Consider the following 10225-nt stretch of genomic DNA (forward strand, 5'->3'; position numbering starts at 1 on the left):
CGGCAAATTTGAAAAATGTAGGCGCGAAGGGATATTGTCTCATAGAAAATTTGAATTTCGCGCCTTTTTTTACTGACAAGATTTGCTTGACCATCTATAAGTATTTAGATAGGTATTAAGTGGGAAGAAAAATAATAAAACGTTATATTTTTTTTTTCTAAAATCTAAAATCGGCTACTTATTCTTTTTAATACTTAATCTGTTATTACTGTCACTCTGACGCTGTCACAAGTATTTATTATTTTATTAGGCATGTATGAATCCCACGGTATTGTCCGGACGTTTAAACGAGCCTTTCCTATAATGATAAAAAATATGTGAACGTGTTTGCAATAACATAAAATACGACGAATTCAGAACACGCAATCGGACGGATAAGGTCACCGTTCGTATCGTACGGCGTAATAATAATCCTCGCCCCTCGCAGCTGTCTGCGCGCGATCCCCCGCCTCTCTCACTCGCGTGGCGCGAGAGAGGGACCGCGGCGTCCGCCCGACCGCGCGCCCGTCGGTCGGATGACGCCGCCAGTTGGTCCCCGCACCATGTCCGGGTCGAACGTGCGCCGTCGGAATCACGTCATGCTCAGCGAAAGACACATTCTCTCAGAATTCCTAAGATTATACAAAACATTCCCATGCCTTTGGGACCAAAAGCACATGCACTACGCCAATAGAGAAGCACGCGATACGGCGTACGAAGAGCTCTTAGAGAAGTATAAGTTGTACCACGAAAATGGCACGGTGGTTGATGTTAAGAAGAAAATTGAACATATGCGGTGTGCATACCGACGCGAGCGTAAAAAGGTATATATTCACATTTAATATGAACCCATTTTACTATGCGTTATTGCCTACTACTTGCACGTAGTACGTAGTAAATAATAATAAAATAAACTTTCAATAATGTAATGGCGTCTCCAAACGTCACGATAATCGCATACGATTTGCAATACATTGCTGCATTTGGTCGATTTATTGAATGTTTGTTCCTACTTAGCCAGCGATTGTCTAAAATCGCATGCCATTTGTTGTAACGTCTGTGGAAGCCTTAACTTAGGTTTGTGTACCTCACGGCTATAACCGCGAAAATCGAATTTCGCATATTGCGGGCATTTTTCTCTGTCACCCTAATTACGCCTTCATTGGAGAAAAAGAGAAAGATCCCCGCAATTTGCGAATTTTTTTTTCGCGGTAGCCCCTCTGAGGCCGCGGAATGGATGCAAGCGGCAAATTAAGGCCGTTCATAGATTTGGTCGAGCGCAATCGACAAGAAATTGTACAAAACTATTGAGGGCGCCACTTCCTACGTAACTGTCACATTTTTGACGAAAAATGCTTAATCATGGCAACAATTTAATATGGAAATTCTTTAGTTCCATTTTATTCAATTTCTAATATTTTATGTCGCACTATTTATGAATGGCCTTGATTTAGGTACTGCGGGGCTACCGCGAAAACCGAAATTCGCAAATTGCGGGGATCTTTCTCTTTTACTCCAATGAAGGCGTAATTAGAGTGACAGAGCAAAATGCCCGCAATTTGCGAACTTCGATTTTCACGGTTATAGCCCTGAGGGCTTACCGTGAACCACGTTCGATGTGTTGCCTCCCCGTCACACTTACGTACGAATATACAAGTGCGACAGGGAGGCAACACTGATACGTTGTAAAATAAAAAGAACTGATTATTATTCGAATTTCAGGTGCTTATGAGTAAATTTCGTGGGGGCCATTACAAACCACATCTCTGGTACTACCACCTTTTGACATTCCTACACGAGGAGCAAGAGCAAGACGAAGACAATGACAATGAACAACCGGATTTCAAAAACGAATCTACGTTCGATGATAGTTATCAGGTAACTAATTATCTAACCTTTTTTATGAATATATCTGATCTTATTGCAATATTTCTTTACATCATTTAAAATGCCAACTGTCCAAGTCATATTCCGAACGATCGTCAGTATCGTCACTAAGTATTGTAAACCCCTTTAAAATGGGAATTCACTTTTTTCCAAAAACCCTTAATTTAACAGTTTGTTTAACTGTCTGTTACATAAGTCTGGTAAACCAATGAAAGTGTAAGTAAAGACAGGCGAGAAATACAAAACATCTACAGAGTGATAATCCGGCCCGGTCTGCAGCTTTCAATTTACCGCCATTTTCTGCAGACAATTTATTTGTCAGATTAACTATAAGAATCAGCTTATGTCTGTTACTTTCATCGATGAAATATTACAGCCACCATCTGACAATCTCATCTGTATTTGGTCTTCCGTATTGCTGGTTTCATTGCATTTTAGCAATATGAATCATAGATCATAGGTCCACAAATTTAATGCTTATAACTTCTAATCTGCAGTTATCTTATCTCGAACTATATTTATTTGTACGTCTAATAATTTTAATAGACCAGCAAAAATATTTATCATCTTTTCAATTTTAGGAAACACCATTTACTGTAGACTCCGATGAAGAGGAAACTAAACCGAAACGACCGAAAAGAACGCACAATTCTTCCAACAACACGTATGTAGAACACCTTCAGAACGAAGAAGAATACTTGGAACCAGAAATACTGGAACAGGACCAGGAACACGTGGGACTACCTCATTCCTACATCATCGATAACGAGGCAGAGGCGTTCGGACGAACCATTGGTTTCCAACTCAAGGAGCTAAACCACATGCAGAGAATTTTAGCAGAGAAACTAATTTCGGACGTCATATTTCAAGCTAGACTGGACAAATTAACTGTTGATACTACAATAGCCTCTGATGATTAATTGAATTGTTTTATTAAGTAATTTTAATAATAAAAAAACAAATTAGCAAAACTGTTTTTCTCTTTTGCGATGTTGCCATATGGAAATAAGAAGCGATCGGACTTGGCAGCGCAGCGCCGTACCAACTCGGTCTGGTCTGGCGCTCAAGGGTGGTCCATTGCGGCCGAGAGGGCCCGACGCGGCCCACGTGTGTGTCAATGCGGCAACAGCCGAGCCCGTAGCCCCATCGGCATGGTCGCAACCTGCCACACTGTGCGCAGCTTACTAGGAGCGCAGAATATCCGAGGAGGTTAATCGAGCTCACGTAGCAACACCAGTCGAGTTGAGCTAGTGTGCTCCCCTCTGTGTATTTATATTGTATAAGATAAAGGGGCCGCATTTGATATCAGCGGGGTCTTGATAGTTTGGACGGGCGTTGTTTTGTACGGGATTGTGAATGTGTGAGAATAGGTAGAGAGCTGTCGAGAGCCGGGCGATTAATTTTCAAGTGCTGACGCAATCGTACACAGTGGTTTTTGTTTCGCATTACGCGTTTCATTCCTTTTATGAATTCGCATTCAGAGTAAATTCAATTAAATTTTGCTGTGTTTTTATCGCGGTTTACTGCTTATAGGGTTATCGGTTAAGCTTATTTAGCTCGTTATTGGACGTTGAATAAACTGGATACGGAATATTACGAAAGGAATGGCTTATTTGCTAAAAAAATAAATTGGCTTTTGTTACTTACAGCTACTTCGTAGCTAAAATGTGAATAATTAAGCATAAGTAGCACTAAGTATTGAAATGTCACCGGGCATAATACAAGCAGTACTTAAAACTACCTAAATACATTGTTTGAGTCTTAAATAAAGCATGTTATACATCATAATAATAGTTATGTACCTAATCATTCAATTAATCCAGGGATGATGTAGGGGACTACGTTTGTATGAAGAAGCGATCGTCTGCTAAGCTCTAAACTTCCGTCAATACCCGACTGCTGAACACTGCCATTAATAAAGAATTTGTAAAATCTTCCAATAACTTTTTTTATTAAATTGGTAGTTAAACTAATTCATGCGTATCTATATTTTCGAGGGCTGTGAGCGGTCAAAACCGATAAATCGAGATATTTATTCATTCAAATAAAAACTCCATCGTATATATATAGGGTTACCCACGGATGACAGGAATTTTCCTGACATGTCAGGAATTTTGGCCTTTTGTCAGGAATGGGGACGGAACAAGAAAATGTCAGGATTTTTTTTAATTGACAGACTTTTTTATAAAGTACCTTTTTATTTACTTTAATTAATCCAAAAACATTGTGAAAAAATAACTGTAAATTTCTGTAGGTACCTATTTAACATAATAAAATGTAAAAAACTGCCTCTGTGATTAAAAATAATGTAGGTAAGTATATAAATTGCACTTCTATAAATGTGTGGAACAATATTCGGAAATCAGGAATTTTGACAGGAAATTCTAAATTTGTATGTGGTAACCCTAATCGTATATCACATCTACTTACTTAGTTCTAATTTCAAAAACCCTTTTGCTCGAGTTATATCGGGTTTGACCACTCTGTCGCTTTGACGTTGCTGGGACATCGGCCATCTGTGAAGGGCCCCACTGATTAACAGTCCTCCGGACGGTATCGGCCTGTCAGAACAAAATTTTAACAGTTCCGAACAACTGACAGGCCGATACCGTCCGGCGGACTGTTAATCAGTGGGCCCCTTGAGATGAAGGTCGTGACCGTCACAGACTGTGACGAAGACGTGCGTACAAACATCAGAAATAAATGTAAAAAAAAATCGCGTCAGGCCCGATTTAAACTTTATGCTAGACCTATATCACCTATGCTGCCGACACCAAGTTAAACGTCCGGGTTTCATAGAAATCGCTTTATTTCCCCGGACACCATAGCATTTTCAAAAAGAACACTTGCATGACAAAAAATAACCGGATCTCAACCGGACGCTTTTAAAAACACCCATCCGGATTCTTTTGGAAAACCCAGACGCAGCTAGATTGCCAGAACTGCCACCGGCTGGCAAGAACGCGACGACGCGGTGCGCAGAGCGGAGGCCACATAAAATATTCAAATATTATCTATTAATTGTTATAAGTGACGCAGAATTCTGAAGGACCCATCGAGATTTGTGAATCTCGCATGGAACCCATCATCAAAATTGAACCCTGACCAATTTTTTCTTTAAAACAAATATTAGATACTTACCTACTTTAACGCAGTAGGCAAATCGCCAACCGTGAAATGGGTACCTAATCGAAGTTGAAGAGTTCCGTTCTGGTCTTCATTAGCAGTTCCACTTCATCAAATGGCAATTTTTTGAATGCGAATGTTTGATTTGTTGATGAAAATACAAAGTTCCCTAGGTATATATATGTATGCCTATAAGATTTGAGGATTTCCATCTATTCCTCATGGATCCCATCAATCCCATCATCAGAAATGGATTTGAAAAAATATGACCAACCTCGAGTTATGATGATGATGATGATGATGATGCTCTCCTGACCGATTTCGGCCCCAGCGACTGTGTGCTCTAGACTAGGCAATTTTTAGCTCGTGTTATTAGAGTGTAGCCGATCCACTCTCTGATGCGCTCTTAGGTGGCTCACGTACCCTATCTTCTACCTCCTCGTACCTCGAGTTATACCTATAGGTACATTTAAACAAAAAATTTACTGTCCAAAACGATTCAGAGCAGAACTGACGGAGTTCTGAGGTAACAAACATCAGTCCCGTCTCATTATTAGGTACAGAAAGAAGGTATTTAAGCCCAGTCAGTTTATATATTTTTATTCACATTGAGATTTGGGTACCCATTTGGGCTTTATATATACAAGTACCTATTTACTTAAAAAATTTACCAAAAAAAGACTCAACTCCGAGAAACAGTACCTACTTGTATTACTGTTATTTTAATCGTGCATCCAAGAAGGAATGAACGAGTTAAAAAAAAATTAAAAAAATTGCCAATCACTATCATACATATTTTATTAATAACTGTGCCAAAAGGTATTGGAAGAGTTCCCTGGTTCCCATTATCCAGAATCTGATGACCTTTTCAAACAAAAAAGAACACTCGAAAAGAATTGCCCAAGATATAGGAATACATACTTAAATAATCATCCCGACAGATTGAGAACGTAATAAAATAACAGTAAGTAAACAACAGTTATTATTTCCGCCACTGTAATAAATTCCGTCTAAGAAATGAAGTAAGTTGGAATGGAACGGAACTGTAGGGAACAATACCTACTTACTGGCCTTACTGCTGACCTTCCTCACGCAAACATTTAATTTAAATAACGCATCTTTATAATTTAATCTAGCCACTATTTCCGACTAGACAGTATGTAAAACCGTACAGCGTATGTACATTGTTTACATAGGTCTTATGGGGAACGTGCGGACACGTCGTGTGTCTGGGGAGTTGCGCAATGCGCGCTGCTCACCCGGCGACCATAATGCACTAGCAGCTATTCTATACATTCCCTCGCGATAATAACATATCCTGACCGCAATTAAAAACCAACCTACTCGAAATACAAATAAAGTTCAATGCAGCGTAGAAGTATGCTAAAGTGCAGCGTAAAAGGTTAGGGCGAGCACTCGACTGCTTCTTTAGTTTATGCGCTCCTAGTACCAGTGCCCGCTGAATCGCGGCACGCGCCATCTTCTTTCGGCACCGCAGCCGCAGCGATGCGATGCCATTTTGCGTGCCTTTCGTCTACGGTCAGTCTGTTATTTTTTGCGTGGTTATTAACTTATTACTTGTTAGAGTTAGACTAAGAAAAATCTGCAGCGATTTTGATACCATATGCAGTTGCAGTGCAAGTGTCATTTATTTTATACGTCATAATTTCATAGAAGTTTGACACTTGCACTGCGTGTGCTATCAAAGTCGCTGCAGACTTATCTTGGTTTTAACTCTACTTAATTATTTTTATTTTAAACAAAATATGCAATATTCTTTGTCACGATTATCAGTTATTGAATCTTCTCTTCTTTCCTTTGTCGGATTTTGAAAAAAATTAATACTTTTTTCAGAGAAGCTCTAAAAACGCTTTTTAGGGTTCCGTACCCAAAGGGTAAAACGGGACCCTATTACTAATTAGGGTTCCGTACCCAAAGGGTAAAACGGGACCCTATTACTAAGACTTCGCTGTCCGTCCGTCCGTCCGTCCGTCCGTCTGTCACCAGGCTGTATCTCACGAACCGTGATAGCTAGACAGTTGAAATTTTCACAGATGATGTATTTCTGTTGCCGCCATAACAACAAATACTAAAAACAGAATAAAATAAAGATTTAAATGGGGCTCCCATACAACAAACGTGATTTTTGACCAAAGTTAAGCAACGTCGGGAGTGGTCAGTACTTGGATGGGTGACCGTTTTCTTTTTGCTTTTTTTTTTGTTTTTTTTTTTGCGTTATGGTACGGAACCCTTCGTGCGCGAGTCCGACTCGCACTTGCCCGGTTTTTTCGATATCACGAGTTTAGTTTTTGTTTGCATTTTATTTATTATCACGAACTCATATATCGTGAAATTGAAATCATTACCACTGCCACTGGCAAGGCTCGGAACCGGTTTTTTCTTCGTACAAAAAATACCGGTATTATTACGTTCTTTTTCGTTCTTTGGTTTATTAGTTATTATTTCATTTTTAATGTCAATCTAATAATACGAAGTCCTTACCTAAACACATGTTTTAGTTCTACGGAAAGAGCATAAAATTATTAAAAATATTGGGCTATTTTGGGATTAAAAAAAACCGGTTCCGAGCCCTTACTGGGATCTACAATTAGTGTCACCCCGATGTCACTACATAATTATTATTGTCATTTCACCATAATCGTTTCTATTTAGATGTTGTATAAATAATCAATTGTTTTTCCTCTAAATTTAATTTTCCTTCTAGAATCACCATATTCTATATTATTTTTATTACTTATATGTAAATTATGTAATTGATAATATCTAGGAGACAGAGCTTCGCTCGGAAAACATATAAAAACAAAAATGCGCGTTTTCCCAGAGATAAGATCCCCGAAATATACCGGGTGTGGCCTGTAACACGAGCAAATAATTAAAACATAGATTGTACTCCTCAAACGGTGACACTTATGTTCAACAACTTTTGAAAATTATGAATTATTTAGACTCCCTATTTTTCATACAAAATAAATATTATCTTCAATGGACGCTATCGCCACGCCATATCATTGTGATTGACGTTGCTTGTCACACCTTAAACATAACAAAATTCGCAATACCTACATTGCGTCTTAGAATAAACTTAAAAGTGTATTAAAAACAAACCACAACTTATTTTTAAAAGTTGCTGAACAAATGTTGGTCAGTATGAGGAGTACAGCTTACAGTTTAATTTTTTGCTTATGTTACAGGCCACACCCGGTATAAATAAATACATAGTAGTGTAATCAAGAATTACTCGTTTAAAGGTAGGTACCTAGGTAAATTTAAGCGCCTAGATAGAATTATAATTATTCACTATTCTTGATTAACTGACTGCGGCTTTACACTACACAGTTTTGATGTTTTTGGCACCGAACAATACAACAACAGTTAATCGCTATACATAATTTATTGTTTTTTTTTCTTTTGTACATACATACCTACTTTTATATCATTTCAATATTTGCCACATTAATGTATGTCAATATACATATATGTAGGTATGTAATAAAACTATTGCCATATGTATACTGTGCCAAAGCCACATTGGTCCATGGCAGGGCTGGTTACCTGCAGTAGAAAATAGAGAGCTAAAAATTTATTTATTTATTTTTGAGGTCCATTTCTTATTTTTGATCTACGAATGCAAATTAAAGGTCTTCTAGGGGTTTGTGAAGAGTGTGGGACTATCTTCTATAATCTATATTATGTAATATGTTTTTACTCTTGCGAACTCCATTGTTACGTTCAGCTCTACATACGGGTAAAAAACTGTCTACAACAGCTTATCTGTAAGTACTTACATACAATAAGCTAATAAGAATAACTAGAAAACGTATTTAAATGAGTGTTCCGTGAACAAAGTTTTGTACAGAACACTAAAAAATTATGAATTGAGCAGCTCCTCCGTTATTAGAAGTAGGTTAAAAATGCAGTGACCCCCTTATTAGATATACGTCATATACGTAACTTCCTACTTATGACATGATCATTTATCGTAACTGTAAGTAGCATTAAAATCGGTGGAATGCCGTGACACTACATTAAAACGATTCCAATTTAATGTGAATTTTATCGCGTAATTTTATGGCGACGACGCAATTTCAAGAATCTCCGCCGACTCGATAAAAACCGACACAATACTGACAACCATTCCGCTGTATAATTTTCTCCACTTTATTTTTCATCCAAAAACAACTCTACCGATAGTTCCCAAGGCCCTCCATTCTCATTCATTGACTCCAAAAAAGGAATTTCAACCATGCCAAATTGATCCTTAAGCATCGCCACTATTAGGATAACATAAATTTACAAAATACATGACGAATTCTTCACGTGCTCGGGACGGGAGCCATTACCTACTTCCATTTTCGTAGCGAGGGGATTATTAAAAACATCCAGCGTAGAACGTAGAAAGAACCCTATTTCAACATGGCATGACACGGTTTCCTTTGCGGATGGAGTATGAGACGGCTGTTTGTCTTGTTTTATTGCGTGGGCATTGTAAGTCGTACGAGCGAGATGGTGCTCGTGGGGGAGACGTGGAGAGCTCTTGGTAGTTTCTGGGCGCCTGGTAGAAGAGATCGCTTGCGTGTCGGTCGAGGTGGCGCGGTGCTCGGCCCTACTCGCCTCACCTCACCGCGCGCCTCTGTACGACATTCCTGAATAATTTTGCCTCGCGTAGCAGCTAAAGCAGCTTGTTCGGAATTTCAAGATTTTCATACTCGTACGTTTGTTTATGTTGTGATCTTCTCTCAAATCTGTAAGTAGTAAGGAACTTACAAATAGGTAACATACGAACCAGTTACTATTATTGCACACGTGGTGTTATTGTTATTTAAACGTTACCTAATAGAAGCCGACTCCAGAACATAACTATAGACTTTTAAATTTTGTAGCTATGGTAAAAGGCACATTGGTGCATTCGAACTAATGCAATCATAAATCAGAACTGAATTTCTAACCCCACCGGATATAGCTACTAAGATTAAATGACTATTCAGCGTAGGCAATATCGAGCACTAACTAGTTAATGGTGCACCCACATTGGCTGTTCTAATAGTGCCCACTGCTCGACAATTTTCCATAGATGCTATAGTGGGCACTTTTATTAGTAAATCCCAATTCCCAATAGCAAATGAAAGCTGTCATTTTGACGGGTCACTAGCAAAAATCAGATGCAAGTACCTAACGGCATCCTAACGGAAAATCTACAATTTTAGTTTCCATC

At 38.6% G+C, this 10225-nt stretch overlaps 1 protein-coding gene across 1 annotated transcript; it reads left to right on the forward strand.

Moving 5' to 3' along the window:
- Positions 1-345: 345 nt before the first annotated feature.
- On the forward strand, positions 346-2828 carry LOC134665571 (uncharacterized). Its single transcript, XM_063522543.1, has 3 exons — positions 346-803; positions 1702-1857; positions 2448-2828. Exons 1-3 carry the CDS (start codon positions 516-518, stop codon positions 2784-2786), a joined length of 783 nt encoding a protein of 260 aa, XP_063378613.1. The 5' UTR covers positions 346-515; the 3' UTR covers positions 2787-2828.
- The last annotated feature ends 7397 nt before the right edge of the window (positions 2829-10225 follow it).

This window comes from Cydia fagiglandana, chromosome 6, assembly GCF_963556715.1.
Source record: "Cydia fagiglandana chromosome 6, ilCydFagi1.1, whole genome shotgun sequence".
In the NCBI taxonomy this organism is placed as follows: Eukaryota; Metazoa; Arthropoda; class Insecta; order Lepidoptera; family Tortricidae; genus Cydia; species Cydia fagiglandana.

Coding starts and splice junctions, on each gene's coding strand:
- LOC134665571 (XM_063522543.1), top strand. CDS start 516: ATGACGCCGCCAGTTGGTCCCCGCACCATGTCCGGGTCGAACGTGCGC. Junction 804..1,701: donor ACCGACGCGAGCGTAAAAAG/GTATATATTCAC, acceptor TTCGAATTTCAG/GTGCTTATGAGTAAATTTCG. Junction 1,858..2,447: donor CGTTCGATGATAGTTATCAG/GTAACTAATTAT, acceptor TTTCAATTTTAG/GAAACACCATTTACTGTAGA.